Consider the following 18,480-nt stretch of genomic DNA (forward strand, 5'->3'; position numbering starts at 1 on the left):
GTGTTTATCCAGCTGTAATTGGTCGATACTGTACTTAAATGCGGAAATTGCTTCCTTACAGATCTTTGTCTGCATGGAAGATGCAATATAAAGCCAATACATCTTTAATGTAAGCAAAATGTGTTCTCAATGGAGAAGTAAGATGATAAATTAGAAGAATAGCTTTTTACATTTCTGGATTAAACCAGAATCAGAGCGCAGAGAGGATTATGTTACAGGAAATAATTGTGCATGCTGACTAGCATTTGATGTCTGCAGTTGCTCATTCAGAATAATTGTGCACTGCAAATGTTGCACCTTTTTGGTCCAATCTTCATTAAGAATTGAGATACTCGGCAGACAAAATTTGCCCATCTTGGGTTATAGTATTTTATCTGACAAATAGCAAAGATTTGAGAGCATTTCAAGGTAATATAGTCTGAGTAGAAGGAGGTACAGTAATGATGTACCATGTCCAGGGAAGGCTGCAGCAAATGAGACAGATGGATTCCATACTGAGAATAAGATGGAGAATGAGAAATGGAGAACTAGAGTGGCAGCCAAAGTCAAAGAAACTCTCTAGGAGGAATGTTAGACTGGATGTCTTCCAATTCATGCCACAAGATCAAAAATGTTTTGATTTTCTGTTGCATTGTCATTTCCCCTCATTCTTGATTGTTTCCCAATTTAACACCCATACGTTCTGCTCCATGTACTGTTTACAAAAAGTTCTAAAGACTTCATGAAACAAACCAATCTCAGCTTCTCCTATCCCTGCACAATTTAGTGCAATACAAAGGTAGGGAGGCACATCACAAAACCAGTCCCATTTCTACAGGACTCTGAGGCTTGTCAGTTTAACATAGTCTGAAAGTTCTTTATTGCTTTTTTAATACTTAACATTTCCAGCTTAACTTTCTGTAGGAACAGACCCAGACTCCTAATGGGATGAAAGTATTTTATGTTGCTGCTTAGCATCATAAATATTGATCAATTTTCAGCGCCAATAGGCAGAATAGGGGTTGCTATTATTGGAAACTTGGAAAGTAAAATGACTAATATTCTGTTTATGCCCATTGGCTGTTTCTGTATCCCAGCAGTTATTATGTGATCTATATTAGCCTATTTTTGTTTGGCTGAGTGTTTATTTGAAAACTGTGTAATGTAATATCATGGTATGATTTAATTACTGCTCTAGTTCAGGTTTTTTTGAGCTTTTTATAGTAAGGCTATAGCCTTAGGAGTGTAATCTTGCGGGTGAAAATTATTTACCTGAATTGCTATAAATGAATGATTGGAATGTGACTTAGACAAGTGTGTCTTGCTTTATAGGTATAACGTGGAATGCCATACTGTTGAATCTGCAAATGATATTGTGGTCCCATCTTTTGATGAAAGCAAGAAACACTGCATTTTTCAGGGCGATCTTTTGCTGTTCAGCTGTGCAGGATCTCATCCAAACCACAAACGAATCTGCCCCTGCAGAGACTATAATAAGGGACAGGTTGCACTTTGCAAAGATTGTCTATAGCAGCAGCAGCAGCACCTTGCTTTAGTTTTGGGACGAACAAAGTGGTTTTGAGAGAACTACTTATACTTCCTGCACTTTTGTCCAATTGTCTTGCTGCAGGCCAAGCAAATGCTGCCAAGCGGAATTCTCTGAGAAGAGGGATTCATAACGAACATCTAAATGATTTTTATTTTTTTCTAAGTGAACACTTGGCAGTGGAGCTCTTTGAAATCTTCCACCTACTCAAGGAGAAGAGTAACGAAGTTCAATGCTTTGTAACAATTTGGAGATCATTGCGAAGAACAGTTTGTAGAAAATTCCCAGACCCATCAAACTTTTTTTTGTTGTTTTTTGGATGAAACAAGTGTTTTCTATTTTTTTAACAAGTTAAAACATCCCGTCATTGTCAGCTAAGAATCTGAATATCATTCCAGTTAAAAAATGGGGGGGAAATGCGCTTGGGGGGTGGGGGAGAGGACTACATTTATTATTGGGGACTGTTTTGGGTGCTGCTGCAGCTTGAATGGCTATAAAATGGTGCATTTCACAAGAACTTGGAACCACAAGGTAACACAAATAACAATACATAGCTGCTTGCTCCCAGTCCTTTTTTAAATCCTCACGTACTACAAGGTATCGATGGCATCACAACTACTGTACCTGGAGCACTCTAAACAGGGAGCTCTGGGAATGTGAGGATCAGAGGCTGCCAGTGTGTGACAAATTCTGTTGTTGCTTGAGAACTGATTGATTGTAACATACTCCGGTGTGGAACCGCCATGGAAGCATATGGCCATTTTAAAATGGACTTGTCGTCGTCAGTTTACTGGGTCTGTTTAGAGAGTGATCCTTGGAATTTGCCCATGCTTCTGTTGTAGTCTGCCTATTCAAAGTACTCTGTGAAGCAAAAAGTATTCTGCATCATTTGAGCAATATTGTTTGATCCTCAGTTTGCTATACCTTACAGTAGTTAAAACATTACTGCAAGACGGAGAAAGGATCAACAAACTATAATTTATTGTATCATAGGAATGTGAACAGTCTTCATAAAAAGCTCTGTTTTTAAAGAGGAAGATATTTTAAAGAGCTATTATGAGAGAAGGAAAACTTCTTAGGAAAAATATTGTTGATCGCTTTTCTGGATTCTTTGTCCTTTTTTTAAATAAGCGACCCAGAGATATATTTAAAAACTACAGTTAATTACCAAGAGTTTGAATTGAAATCTAGACTTGTTTAGAACAATGAACCTAAATCTTTTTAAATAGTAACATGTATCTCTTTTTTTTTTTTTTTTAAAGAGTAAATTTCTATTTTTTTTGCAGCACAAGCTGACATATTTGAAAGCACTGTTCGTGGCTGGGAACAATGACATTAAATTAGAGGGAAATGAATTGCTTAGTCTGCAGTAGGATTTGAAAAAGACCATAGCTTGCAGGTTTAAAACTTGGGTATTTCCCAGTCATAATTGAAAAACCTCAATTTGATTTTTTTCCCCTTTCTTTGTGAAGATTTAACAAGCACTACCCAGTCTCTCCATTAATGAAAGTATAGGCACTTTAATATTTTTCTCTAGACTATATCGGGTTCACTCATTTTTTTTATAACCATCATTCATTATCTAGGTGAGAGTATTGAAGTCTCTCGTGACCTACCAAAGACTAAATAAGGGAAACACGACCGAAACTGTCAAAATATCAAGAGAAGTTAACAGAAAAGTAGAAGTTCAGTTTCCAACTTGAGTGTAATTTCAAGTATGTTTAAATTCCCTAATTCAACACTACCATTTCATTGTTACATGTGTAACAAGTACTGCAGACTAGATAGAAATTGGTGTCTAAATGATTATTGAGTATGCAGAAAGCATATATGGCAGATACCTGGGCAGCAGTGTTTATAAATAATAACTGGGATGTAATGATAGTAAAGCTTCTGTAATTGCAATAATTCTGCAAAAATGGAACATAACTGGTTACTTATTAGGCATAGTTTTGTATGAAAAGAAATTGAGCAGTTTTGGGGAGTGTCCCAGGCGTTCCCTCAGTCAGAATGGATGCTGTTTGCATTGGCTTTTATTATCCAGGGAACTCTTGATTCTTGGCTTTTTTTAGAATTGGAATCTGAGGTGCCTCAACAGTTCATTTTAGGTGTTCTCCATATTCCTGTACATATGATACGAGTACAGGCAGAAGAATCCCAGGCTTTAAAGAAAATATGAGCACCAATTTGGGCCTTATATCTGGCATTAACTTATTGGTGACAACAGAATCTGCCTTTTTGTGATGCAACCTGAGTTTCTGTAATCAGAAATGTAATAAGCTAGATGGAACGTCACATCATACATTGGCAATAAAGACTTGTGCAAGCGTGCTTAAACAATCCAAAGCACCATGCCTACTGTAATATAACAATTAGAAAACATTTGCTGTTTTTAAAAAAAAAAAAAAAAAGGCACTCAGCTGTAAATATACACTTACTTGTTTCTTACCATTCAATGGCTTAATACAGTTTGTTTTGCCTCTAAAAACTGAGGATAGAGGATTTCTGCTAGTTTGTTGATACTGCCATCTCTGATGCACTGTATTGTTCAGTAATATAGTGCTGTCAGTGCAGTCTTTACCACAGCACGGGGAATTATGACCTCTATAGTATTAATGTTTATTTCTGAGCTACTGAATTTTGTTACTGTATATTGGAGGAAGGCCGGGGGGAGAGAGAGAACTATTAAGCTCCTTCCAGTAGCAGAAATCAATGAAAAAAATTTTGGACCGGGGGGGGTGGGGAATAATCAGTGGGGCTACATCCTCCTCCCACTGAGAATTTTGGGAATTTTGCTGTTCCCTTCAAAAATCCTGCCCAATATGAGACATTTTCCAAGGACTTTGTTTTGTTGTTGTTGTGTCTAATTCTTGAAGATGCCGAGCTCTCTATTCGAAAGGAAAAGTAGTCTTACAATGTGCAGCTTCAGTTTTATTTTCTGAAAGAGAAAAGCATGTTAGATCATGGGAGATAACTTTCTGCATATGCATATTCTTTGTTTTCAAATTCTGCTTTGCTTGCCTTGAAGACTTATTGGATAGGAAAAAACGGAAGTTGCTATCAACATTTAAATGGATAGTGATTCACTAAATCTGATACTTTGCTTTGTTTTTTTTTTCCTGTGGTAATAGTCTTTAAATTTATAAGCAAGTGGGTTCTTGTACAACAGCTGAACACTCCATTCTGAAAATAAGCACTCAGGCAGATGGATAGGGTATTATTTTAGAAATTATGAATCATTCAGTAAAATTGTTGCCCGTTTTTTCTTAAATGTGGACACACAATCTTCTGTTAGACTCCATGATTAAGCTGAGTCTTTCCCCTCTTACTTAAATAATAAATGTATAGTCCACATACTGCAGTTGAATGATGGCTTTGTGGAAGAATGATTGGTTATCAGATGGGATTTCATTAATGTATGTATTATACTTTGTCACTGAAACTCGCACTTCCTTTTTCAGACTTCAGTTTTTTGCAAGAATTAGTTTTGGATACCCTGACCAGTAATTGATGGAAATCAGGTGTGTCAAAACTGAAGTATAACCACCATATTATAATCTCATAAACATATCCGTCATAAATCAAGACATTCTTTTGTTTTAAACTTTTGTATTTTTTGTATGTGACCTGATTTTTGAAAAATCTTATTCCTATGAGATTAGAAAACTTGAGAAAAGAATTTACATAATTTATTATGGTTAACATAAAAGGCTTGCCTTTGAAAGGTAAAGTTGGTAAATATACACTGTTTAAAAATGCCAGTAAAAACCTCATTTATTTCATATATGCAAGTTGATTTGCACATGTATAACTAGATACGCTTTTTGCATATTTGGCTTAGTTTTCTTTATGGTTGTGTGTCTTTTGTTTCTCTCTCTTTGTAATTTATTAGTTACAATTGTGTGTTTTGCTTAAAGTCAGATTTAAGTTACTTCTGCAAATATTTAATGTTTATGTGCCTTTTTATTTTTGAATGGATGTTTAGAATGAGCACTGTGTGAACAAGTATAATGGAACACTGATTTTAGGGTTAAAAAAAGGCCTTGTTGCTATATAAATACTAAGTGTGACTTCTAAAATGGTTTTTAAATAGCAGCGAAAAGTTGTCTAGAAATATGAAGGAAAAGACATAACTGGTTCTTTGCAAAGAATCACCACTGTAAATGTAAAAGAACAGGAGTACTTGTGGAACCTTAGAGACTAACAAATTTACTAGAGCATAAGCTTTCATGAGCTATGCTCTGATAAATTTGTTAGTCTCTAAGGTGCCACAAATACTCCTGTTCTTTTTGCAGATACAGACTAACACGGTTGCTACTCTGAAACCCATTGTAAATGTAAAAAGAAAAGGAGTACTTGTGGCACCTTAGAGTCTAACAAATTTATTAGAGCATAAGCTTTCGTGAGCTACAGCTCACTTCATCCGATGAAGTGAGCTGTAGCTCACGAAAGCTTATGCTCTAATAAATTTGTTAGTCTCTAAGGTGCCACAAGTACTCCTTTTCTTTTTGCGAATACAGACTAACACGGCTGCTACTCTGAAACCTGTCATTGTAAATGTAATATCCTTTGTTGAATATGTTTGGTCTGATGGGAAGGTAGTGCATTGGGATCCAATATTTAAACATAGCTCTATTGTTTAATGACCTTGGAGCAAAATAGATCCACTATGCCCCACAAAATTGCCAAATGTGAGTTTGTCAAGGAAATGGAAGAGACACATTAAAGATTGTGAGACACTCAGATACTTCAGTAATGGGGATATATAAGATAGACTTGAGTCTGGGTGCCTGAAAATATTTTGTTCATTTGCTGGCACTACTAGCCAGAATACAATCATTTGCTTTACATGGGTATCTTTTTATGCAATTAGAGTCCATAATTGAGAGGGAACTCAGGGTACTCAGCACCTGGCAGGCTCTTGGCGATTTAGAAATGTTTGTCTTTCCTGCAGGAAAAGGAGATTTTGAATAGCTTATGATAAAATTTCAGTGAGAAAGTAGCATGATCTACTGGACTGACCTTGGAAGTGGGGGCCAGGAACTCCTAGCTTCCAGTTGCAGCTCCATCACTGACTTCTGCGTCATTTTGTAAGTAATTTATTGCCTGATTTTTTTTTTCAAAGCTACTTAGTCCCTACAGCTTCCATTGACTTCAAATGGAAAATTGGGTCATTAACCTGTTTCTTTTCCCTCTGTACAATACAGTTCTAATACTTATCGTGCTTGCGTATCTCAGCCTGGTGGTGTGAGGACTTTAGCTTGTACTCCACTTTGAAAATGCACAGTACGGTGCAACATAATGGCTAGTGTGCCCTACCCCTTTACATGGCTGACTTACCAAAGTGATATAGATGATTTTGAAGCTTAGAATTGTGTTTTTAATGTATACAAGCCCAAATTGCTTTCTCAAGTATGTCTGGCTCACAGTGCATTTAGGGCCAGATTCTGTTTCCATCAAAGTCAATGGTAAAAAGGACTTGAAAGGAGGCTGGATCAGATACTGGTAGTCTTTGCATCCACCCCATCCATTCTTTCTTCTTCAAATTAAGAAAGTAGCTAGTCCCTTTAGTAAACAGGAGGCACAGTTTGATTAACAGGATTAACAGTTTGATTCTAATGGGATAAAGGTTGCACAATTTATCAATGATAGGCTCTCTTGTGCATTATCAGTCATAAATGGTTCTGAATAGTTCACTGCTGCTATGATGCATCTTTCTACCGTGACACCTCATTTATTTAAAAAATGTATGTAATATTTTAAATAGGTTGAAGTTTTGTTTAAATATCCATTCACCAGGTGTGTGGGTGTGTTTCAGTTTCTAAATAAAAACACAGATGACAGATTCCTAGTATGACAATCTTAAGTGGGAATTGAGTGATGAGTTGTTGCTGTAGCTCTGATTTTATTCAGATGTACTAGTTTTGTTGGCATGGCCACTGCTTTCTGATATTTGGGCCACAGCCACTTCACTTTTATCTCTTGATTATCAGAGCTACATCCACTTCTAGTTCTCCTTTGTCCCACTGTCTTTGGGGTGGATCCAATCAATGAGATTTTCAATTGGCATCAGTCTGCTTGGAACAAGAACAGGGAAGGCTCAGGAAGCCTTTAAATAAATGTATTGCTGTTACTGTAAATCCAATATTTAAATATATTGCTTTAAAATCGATTATTGAAACAAATCTTTTCCTTCATATTTTTAAACTTCTTTATAGAAAACTATTTTTTCAGTTTGTTCGAAACTTTTCAGTATAACGCTATCTAATAGAATAAGAATGTGTCAACAAGTTCAGCAAACTGGCTCCTGAGCATGAGTGCAGACTGTAGGAAATGTATAGCAAATGCAAATGGCTGAAGCTTGGCTGTCTCCCATTGAGTTATCAATCCTATCCTTGTTCACAGAGATAAATGTCTTAACACAGTTCAGCCACCACAAACCTCTTATTTATAATTGTACATGGCTTAATTTTATTTTAAGTCCTTTTATGTTAATACTGTTAAAAACAGCAATACTATTTTGAGTCGGCAGACCCACTCTCACCCTTCAAGAACTCAACATTAATTTAATTAATGTAACATTGTCAAATAGTTAAGACCCAGTATTTGCTCTGCTTTAAATTGTAATAAAATTGGAATAACCTCAACATTCCAAATACAGAACCTGCTTTAAAGATCCACTTGCTATAAAATCTGTAATGGCTTTCTGTCTGCTGTCTGCAGGAGAGATTAATACTATGGGTGGTCTAGACTGACACTGTGTGTCCAACAGCATTAAACTGGACTACCCATGTGAGTAAAGCTACTCATGTGCACAAGTTCTTTAGGATCATAAGGGTGCATGTTGCAGCATTGCAATATTATGGACTCCTTCCTGTTCCGACTGAAGTTAATGGCAATGTTTCCATTGACTGCTGTGATAGGAGATGTTTGCATCACACCGGAAGTACTAACTCTCTTGTGTCACTGTTAGAAAGCATAGGGCCAAATCCACTTTAACCCTCCCCTGGCTGTGCATTAAGGGTTCAGTCTTTCAAGGTTCTAGACACTGGTCCTGATCCAACAAAGTTTTAAGCAAGTGAATAGCCTCATTGAGTGGATTGGGCCTATCCATTTGCTAAATGTTAAATACTCTGCAAGATCAGGACAGAGTGTGCAGCACCTTGAGATCAAGCCTCATAAGAGCACAAAACACATGGGACAAATTCATCCCTGCTACCACTCCATTACTTCAGTAGGGTTCAGTAGGAATGAATTTGCTGCATTCATTAACAAATTTTTTGCTGTAATTATTGATGCTGGAGACTGTAAAAGAAAGTAACCACCTTGGTTTGTTCTCCCTGATAAATACAGGGAGGAACAAGGAAATGCAGTATTTGCCAAATGGAAAAGGAAATTACTAGGGTCAGAAATGTTACCTGGAAGAAAATTCAAGAAAATTTAAAAATTATAATGAAGTATTTTGAAAGGCCTAATTCTGCTGTTTTTTCTCTCAGAAAATTTTGAAGTCAGTGGGAGATTTACATGTACACAAGAACTTCAGGGTCAGGCTCACATTATTTGTTTTTGTTTTTAACTATCTCTTGAAATTTAGTTCTTTGCTTTTCTGAATGGTTGTGTTCCACTATATTAGGTTCAAGCGGTTTGATTCACATAGTACAAGTTGCAATGGCTGGTAACATATTGTCAAATTATTGAAATTCATTAGAATGAAATTCTTTAAAAATATGTAAATGTCTGAATGTGTATTTTAATGGCATAGAACTACACTTTGTTTTTGGTGTTGTAGAGAGAACTAGGGAGAACTTTATTTTTCAATAAACTTTTTCTTGTGTGATTTGGATTTGTGATTGTATATGTGTTTAAATGGGAATTCCACCAGCTGCAGTTTTGCAAGGATCACAGCAATGTGATTTGAATTGCAACAGTTAGTGGGCTGCCCATATTTCTGTCATGAAACCCTCTATTCATTCAAAGGTGATTAAACAACAGTAAAGAATTCTGTCTAAATGGATCCTGGCAGATAAGACAGCTAGGGAACCAGTTCTTTACATGAGATATTTGTTGGGGTGCGGGGGTATAAAATCTGGTATTTTTAATTTACCAAAATTTAGCAAAACAAGCTAAAAATACAAATTGGAAAGATGAGATTTCATTTGAGGAAAGCACATCAGTAGCTGAATGTCCTCAGATTCTTGAAGGATTTTTATTACACAAATGTGGCAGTGGAGCAATGTTCCCTCTAATTTTTGACAGGCCATGTGCGCAAAAAATTGCTTCTGTGCAAATTGTTGTGCTTCTGTGCAAATTTTTGTGCTTGTGGTATTTCGCTGTGTGCATGGGGTTTAGGATCTATGTGCGTGCGCACACACTCGCAGCTTAGAGGGAACAGTGCAGTGGAGTTGCTACGGCTTTAAGAGACTAATATGGCAGGCATTCACTGGCACAATAAACCAAGTAACTCGAGAAGAAGAGCTATGATCTCTTGGGTCAAATGCCACCTTATTTTAAGGAGACTTTCTATGTATTTACATTTCAGATCTCAAAGAGCTTGTGAGCATTCTACAAATTTTCTTTTGCAACTTTCTCACTCCTACCACTCTACGGAACAAGTGACCAAGCTTGAAACTTTAGGCAACATGCTCACCTGGTTTAAACTATCATATCTCCATTTGACATCAATGGAGTTAAATCAGTTTACACCAGATGGGGTCTAGCCCCTTCTGTCTAATTTCCTGCATAATGTTATGAGACATCACTAGTAGGCTGCTTGTTGTATGTTTAAAGAGATTTGGAGTGTGAATTTACCACAGATGATAGGTGCCAGATTGAGCACTCTGGAGACTGAAGTCCTCCATCCAGAAACTGGCACAGCACCAAATCTCTACTGCACAAACTTCTTACGCTACCCTGTCAATGTACCTCAGCTGTTACCCTTCTGCTGAGAGGGTAGTTCACTCTCCATTCCCTTTCATTTCTTGGTGTCCCTGCTGAAGTCAGCAACAAATTTTCCAATTAGGATCAATTTCCATGATGGCTTCTGGGGGGTGCAGATGTTTGTCTTTGGGGACTGTAATGAGACTGCCAACTCCATTTCTTCTTAGCTCTTGTTGCATGGTCAAGGCCCTTTGCAACTTAGCCTATCCCTTCTTCTCTGCTCTCTTTTCGCTAGCCCTATTTTGTTCTCTTCACTCTGCCTGCTGAAACTGCACACCTGACCTTATGCTTTGCTTCCCTCTTTCACTCTTGTTCCCAGGCCACTTTCCATGAGGCCACGAGTACCTTCAAATCTGATCTGCCAAGCCTCTGCCTTTAATCTATCAAGGAGTTTATAGTTATAGGCAAAATCCAACAACATGCACTGAGGGAGACCAAGAATAACTTTAATTAGATTGTAGACATGGGTATGCAGGAAGGTATGTTATCTGAATGTGTAGGCCTCAGAGAAGAGGTAGGTTTTGAGGAGGGATTTAATGTACTTTGGGGAGGCTGGGGGAGGTGCTTTCTAGATCTCTCTGTTGCTGTTTGTCCCTGTACATTGGGTGGGGACAACAGGATTCTCTCTGGGAGTGCTAACCTTTTTGGCAGCGCTAAAATGTGAAAGTAAAAGCTGCTTACAAATACAATGAAGACCAGCTTACTTTTGTCAATATTATGTTTACTGTTGTAAAACTTCCCACATATGTGATCAGTACTAATAAATTATAAACAACTGTAATTTGCTTATTTTCAAGTAATATAAAAAAGAAATCTCTCATTTTATTACCATTACATTTTTCTTTTGAATTTTGATTTTTGTGTCTGTACAAAAATTAACTGGAAATGAAAATATCATAGAATCGTAGACTTTAAGGTCAGAAGGGACCATTATGATCATCTAGTCTGACCTCCTGCACAACGCAGGCCACAGAATCTCGCCCATCCACTCCTGCAACAAACCTCTAACCTATGTCTGAGCTATTGAAGTCCTCAAATCGTGGTTTAAAGACCTCAAGGTGCAGAGAATCCTCCAGCAAGTGACCCATGCCCCACTCTGCAGAGGAAGGCGAAAAACCCCAAGGGCCTCTGCCAATCTGCCCTGGAGGAAAATTCCTTCCCAACCCCAAATTTGGCGATCAGCTAAACCCTGAGCATGTGAGCAAGACTCACCAGCCAGATACCCAGGAAAGAGTTCTTTGTTGTAACTCAGATTCCACCCCATCTAACATCCTATCACAGGCTATTGGGCATATCTATCACTAATAGTTGAAGATCAATTAATTAATTGCCCAAATTAGGCTATCCAATCATATTATCCCTTCCATAAACTTATCATGCTTAGTCTTGAAGCCAGAAATGTCTTTTACCCCCACTGCTTCGCTTGGAAGGCTGTTCCAGGACTTCACTCCTCCGACGGTTAGAAACCTTCGTCTAATTTCAAGTCTAAACTTCCCGATGGTCAGTTTATATCCATTTGTTCTTGTGTCCACATTGGTACTGAGCTTAAATAATTCTTCTCCCTCCGTGGTATTTATCTCTCTGATATATTTATAGAGAGCAATCATATCTCCTCTCAGCCTTCTTTTGGTTAGGCTAAACAAGCCACGCTCTTTGAGTCTCCTTTCATAAGACAGGTTTTCCATTCCTCAGATCATCATAGTAGCCCTTCTCTGTACCTGTTCCAGTTTGAATTCATCTTTCTTAAACCTGGGAGACCAGAACTGCACACAATATTCCAGATGAGGTCTCATAAGTGCCTTGTATAATGGTACTAACACCTCCTTATCTCTACTGAAAATACTTCGCCTGATGCATCCCAAGATCGCATTAGCTTTTTTCACGGCCATATCACATTGGCGGCTCCTAGTCATCCTGTGATCAACCAATACTCCGAGGTCATTCTCCTCCTTTGTTACTTCCAAGTGACACATCCCCAGCTTATAACAAAAATTCTTGTTATTAATCTCTAAATGCATGACCTTGCACTTTTCACTATTAAATTTCATCCTATTACTATTACTCCAGTTTACAACGTCATCCAGATCTTCCTGTGTGATATCCCGGTCCTTCTCTGTATTGGCAATACCTCCCAGCTTTGTGTCATCCACAAACTTTATTAGCACATTCCCTCTTTTTGTGCCAAGGTCAGTAATAAAAAGATTAAATAAGATTGGTCCCAAAACCGATCCCTGAGGAACTCCACTAGTAACCTCCTTCCAGCCTGACAGTTCACCTTTCAGTGTGACCCATTGTAGTCTCCCCTTTAACCAGTTCCTTATCCACCTTTCAATTTTCATATTGATCCCCATCTTTTCCAATTTAGCTAATCATTCCCCATGTGGAACCGTATCAAATGCCTTGCTGAAATTGAGGTAAATTACATCCACTGCCTTTCCTTTATCTAAAAAATATGTTAACTTCCTCAAAGAAGGAGATCAGGTTGGTTTGACACGATCTTCCTTTTGTAAAACCATGTTGTATTTTGTCCCAATTACCATTGACCTAAATGTCCTTAACTACTTTCTCCTTCAAAATTTTTCCTAAGACCTTGCATACTACAGATGTCAAACTAACAGGCCTGTAGCTGGGTCACTTTTTTTCCTTTCTTAAAAATAGGAACTATGTTTGCAATTCTCCAGTCGTACAGTACAACCCCTGAGTTTACAGATTCATTAAAAATTTTTGCTAATGGGCTTGCAATTTCATGTGCCAGTTCCTTTAATATTCTTGGATGAAGAGTATCTGGGCCCCCCGATTTAGTCCCATTAAGCTGTTCAAGTTGGCTTCTACCTTGGATGTGGTAATATCTACCTCCATATCCTCCTTCCCATTTGTCATCCTACCATTATCCCTAAGCTCCTCATTAGCCTCATTAAAGACTGAGGCAAAGGATTTGTTTAGATATTGGGCCATGTCTAGATTATCCTTAACCTCCACTCCATCCTCAGTGTTTAGCGGTCCCACTTCTTCTTTCTTTGTTTTCTTCTTATTTATATGGCTATAGAACCTTTTACTGTTAAATTCCCTTTGCAAGGTCCAACTCTACATGGCTTATGGCCTTTCTCATTTTATCCCTACATGTTCTGACCTCAATAAGGTAGCTTTCCTTGCTAATCCCTCCCATCTTCCACTCCTTGTAGGCTTTCTGCTTTTTCTTAATCACATCTCTGAGATGCTTGCTCATCCAGCTTGTTCTACAGCTCCTGCCTATGAATTATTTCCCCTTTCTTGGGATGCAGGCTTCTGATAGTTTCTGCAACTTTGACTTGAAGTAATTCCAGGCCTCCTCTGCCTTTAGATCCACAAGTTCTTCAGTCCAATCCACTTCCCTAACTAATTTCCTTAATTTTTTTAAATTTGCTCTTTTGAAATCAAAAAGTAGTACAGAAGTAAAAGGCAAATATGGATTCTTCTTCGAGTCATGGTCCCTTGATGTATTCAAAACGTGGGTGTGCATGCGCATCATGCGCCGGAGCTGGAAGATTTTAAACAGCAGTGTCCATTGACCCACGTGATCATCTTATGTTACTACACGTTCCAGGAGAGGTTTTAAGAGGCCATGTGGGACGATGCACCTTCAGTTCCTTATCACATGGTCAGAGTCAGAATGATCTCTTCACATGCTCGTAGTTTCTACAAAAACAACTGTCTGTTTATATATAGCTAGTTCTGCTTCTTTCAGTTTAGTCCTGTAAATAGAGTAATTAATTAGTGTACTTACTAGCCCCGTACAGGGCCTTCCCAAACCAACTTGGAGGCTTATGCCCCACCTTCTGGGGTTTAAAAACTGCCTCATGCCCTTATTCGTTCTCCATGAGCGACGAGCACACTCGTCTGTACTGCCTGGGCCTGCTGCAATATCTGCAAGACTTTTCCAACAAGGACCCACAAAGCTCATCTCCTGTGCCTCGACAAGTTCCTCATGGCGGAGGCGCTCCAGCCTTATGCGGAGTCCGATCCTGGACTGTTGGTACTGACGGTGCACTGTCCTTTACCAGCGGTGAGTGCTCTGTCCCCGGCCTCTCGCCCAGATCCACCGGCACTGCTGAGACATGAGAAGGCAAACCAGGAGTGCTGCAAGCGCTCCCACAAACACTGGAGCAGGTCCCTGGGTCAGACCGCTGCAACACACTGCATTCCCTCCCCGAGCTGGGCCCAGACAAGCAAGACCTTGTGCAATGACCCTGCTGTGCCACCCTCTAAGACAGGGGCTAAGGCTAATTGGAAGAGACACCCACCAGCACCACTGGTCCCAATGATGATGGAGGGTTGAGATAGTGCTCTGGTGTGTGCTCTTCAGCCATGGCAGGATTCTCCAGGCTCTGCTCTGTGTACCCATCGGTTTGGCGGACAACTGGATGTGCCCTGGACATCGGGACAGACAGAACTGCTGGTCTCCCTCACCCACCTAGAACTGCTGTACCCTCCCTCGCCACTTCTCTTGGCTCCATGGCCTCCTACACCGGTGGATGCATCACTCCTCCTCCCTTTAGACCTGCCTCCATCGGTCACGGTACCACGCATACCAACAGTTCCACCACTTCTGGAGGCTTCTTCAAACTCGGAGGGTTTCTCGGCGGAAGAGCCATCCTTCTTCCAGGTCTCCCGGTGTAGCTCGGACTCCTGGGCATGCCCATCTCACCAAATGCACTATGCTCTGGTCCTGGCAGAGTGGTACCCATATTCTTGGGACCCAAAGTACCAACAGGACCTGGTCTCGTGGCACCAATGGGTCCTGTGGGACCCTTATCACCAGCTGTACCTGTTAGTGGCCTAACACCATCCCATCCAAGCCCCTCCACTGGGCCTGATTGACTTGGACCTGGAAGAGGACCCAGAGCTCGAACCGGTACAGGCCATCATGCAACCCGCACAAACAGTGTGACACATGCGGGCATCCTGTGCCCTTACACCCAAGAGGGTGGTATACAGGTACTTTGTGCCGGCTAACAGGGCTGACTTTGTTTTCCCGCCCCACCCCACCCCAGCCTCTCTGGTAGTACATTCGGCCACGGAACAGACACTCCAGCACTCCTCTACCTCCATTCCTCCGGATAAGGCAGTGAAGCATCTGGACCTCCTGGGCCGTAAACTGTACTCCTGCGCAGCCCTGCAATTCTGCATCTCTAACTACTAGGCTCTGCCGGTGAACTATTATTTTAATAATTAATTATGCCAAGCTGGCAGAGTTCTTGGAGGACATCCCACAAGACAAACAGCAGTTCCTAGCCCTGCTGGCCTGATGCTGTCTAATGGCCAAGGTCAGCCTCCAAGCTGCAGTAGGTGCTGTGGACACAACCTCCTGCAGGAATGGTGTTGAGGCAGAAAGCATGACCTCAATCGTCTGGGCTTCCCAGGGAGTCCAATCCACCATCCAGGACCTCCCCTTTGACAAGGACAAGTTGTTCTCCACTAAAATGGATGACATTCTACACTGCCTAGAAGCCTTGAGGGCGACCCTCTGGTCCCTCAGGATTTATACTCTGGCCCCCTACCACCAGTAAACTCCTGCACCCCTACCCACCATACAAACCCAACCAACTGTTGGCGCCCCCGATCCCAGCGCTCACGACCATCGGCTACCACCACGCCTCGGCAGCAACAGAAGGCCCAATTTGACATGTCCCTGGCAAATGTCCCGTGGCACGAGAACTGCCATGCAGCAACATGGCGCTCCATCCACAGTTTCACTACACCATCAACCAGTGGGCAGCCATGGGATGTGTCATCCTGCAGCAGGCCTTGCCCATCGCGTCCTGGCATCCACCTCCAAGCTGATCACTGCTCCGTACTCACCCGCATTTGGAATACAGATAGGGACCATCACTCGAAGAAGAAGAAAAGGGAGGTTACTTACCTGTAGCTGGAGGTTCTTTGAGATGTATGGTCCCTATTTGTATTCCAGTACTTGCCCACCATCCCCTCTGCTGCAAACTGCCAAGTCAGTGGTAAGAGGCTGACTGAGGATGCATTGTCCTGCACAGCCTCTTATAACTTGGCCTGGACCACGTGACAATGTAAGATACCAGTGTGTGTCAACAGACACTGCTTCTGGATGCTTCCAGCACATGGCACGCATGCACACCCGTGTTTAGAATACCAATAGGGACCATGCATCTTTTAGAACCTCCAGTTACAGGTAAGTATCCTCCTCTTACTTGTACCTAACCCACTTCTCCTCTGTTTTGACAAATCCTATATAACACTGTAAAATCCTATAACTACTCATACCCAAGTTCTGATATCAATTTCTGGGTGTCTGTTTCCCCATGTTTTTACACTGACTAGTAACATTGTATTCAAACTTTCCCAAATATTTAGTATTTGTATTTAAAAAACAAATGTAAAGTGGTGAACACAAGAAGAAATTGCATGATGCCTGCAAGTTGTCATCTTGCCTTCCATCTGGCTTCAGAATCTCAGCTGTATGTTTGATCCATTAGTTACATTAAATAGTTTAGTTTGTCATGGCCATCTGAACACACATGATGATCTTTTTCTGCTGCAGATGCCTGGCCCTGCTCCTCAGAGGCCCTTTCTTCCATGCCACAGAACTGTTTCCATTTCAGGGAAGTAAAGCATGTGTGTATTCATGCTGTTACCCCTCTTTCTTGGTCTCCTTAGCATGCATCCCATCATTCAGGATTAAAACAGATGCAAAACTAATCTGTGGTTTTATTGCCCACCAATGTATCTAGGTGCCAAAGCACTAAAATGTCTGTTAGCATCAAATTGAACTGTTGTTAGTGTGGTGACAATAGGGCCTTATTTTGCCTGCTTGGGAACCATGAAAAGTAGGTCAAGTTGTTTTCAATAGTGAATGTTACAAGCAGGTGCAAGAGAACCAGGCAGAGAAATTGAATTAGTCCAAGCACAAAAGGCCTACTTGATAAGTCTCAAGGACGATGTTGAGGTTGGATTTTATAAATAAGAAAATGTAGGAACAAAGTTACCTATGCTTTTGATACGGTGTCCCACGGTGTTCTTGCCAGCAAGTTAAAGAAGTACGGATTGGATGAATGGACTATAAGGTGGATAGAAGGCTGGCTAGATTGTCGGGCTCAGTGGGTAGTGATCAACAGCTCAATATCTAGTTGGCAACCAGAGTAACCCAGGGGTCGGTCCTGGGGCTGATTTTGTTCAGCGTCTTTATTAATGATCTGGATGATGGGATGGATAGCACCCTCAGCAAGTTCGCAGATGACACTAAGCTGCGGGGAAAGGTAGATACATTAGAGGGTAGGGATAGGATCCAGAGTGACCTAAACAAATTGGAAGATTGGGCCAAAAACAATCTGATGAGGTTCAACAAGGAAAAGTACAGAGTCCTGCACTTAGGACGAAAGAATCCCATGCACAGCTACAGGCTGGGGACCGACTGGCTAAGCAGCAGTTCTGCAGAAAAAGACCTGTGGATTACAGTGGATGAGAAGCTGGATATGAGTCAACAGTGTGCCCTTGTTGCCAAGAAGGCTAAAGGCATTTTGGGCTCCATTAGTAGGAACATTGCCAGCAGATCAAGGAAAGTGATTATTCCCCTCTATTTGGCACTGGTGAGGCCTCATCTGGAGTATTGCATCCAGTTTTGGGCAACCCTCTACAGAAAGGATGTGGACAAATAGGAGAGAGTCCAGAGGAGAGCAATGACAATGATCAGGGGGCTGGGGCACATGACTTACGAGGAGAAGCTCAGGGAACTGGGCTCGTTTAGTCTGCAGAAGAGAAGAGTGAGGGGGGATTTGATAGCAGCCTTCAACTGAAGGGGGTTCCAAGAGAATGGAGCTTGGGTGTTGTCAGTCAGAACAAGGAGCAATGGTCTCAAGTTGCAGTGGGGTGCGGGGAGGTTTAGATTGGATATTAGGAACCACTATTTCACTAGGAGGTTGGTGAAACACTGGAATGGGTTACCTAGGGAGGTGGTGAAATCTCCATCCTTAGAGGTTTTTAAGACCCAACTTAACAAAGCCCTGGCTGAG

The 18,480-nt window shown here is 40.7% G+C and overlaps 1 protein-coding gene across 4 annotated transcripts in view; it reads left to right on the top strand.

Annotated features, from left to right (window-relative positions):
• The window catches only part of MGAT5 (alpha-1,6-mannosylglycoprotein 6-beta-N-acetylglucosaminyltransferase), a 251,743-nt gene that overhangs the window by 223,397 nt on the left and 9,866 nt on the right, over nt 1-18,480 (top strand). For 3 of the 4 annotated variants that reach the window (XM_043505031.1, XM_043505030.1, XM_043505032.1), the window contains 2 exons: nt 1,312-5,790; nt 6,010-9,368. The exons of the other annotated variant lie outside the window; for it this stretch is intronic. In XM_043505031.1, coding sequence (XP_043360966.1) covers nt 1,312-1,510 — 199 coding nt within the window. In that variant the 3' untranslated portion in view covers nt 1,511-5,790; nt 6,010-9,368. Of the gene's footprint in view, nt 1-1,311; nt 5,791-6,009; nt 9,369-18,480 lie in introns of those variants that run through there. 4 annotated transcript variants of the gene reach the window in all.

This window comes from Dermochelys coriacea, chromosome 11 (genome assembly GCF_009764565.3).
Source record: "Dermochelys coriacea isolate rDerCor1 chromosome 11, rDerCor1.pri.v4, whole genome shotgun sequence".
NCBI classification, from domain to species: domain Eukaryota; kingdom Metazoa; phylum Chordata; order Testudines; family Dermochelyidae; genus Dermochelys; species Dermochelys coriacea.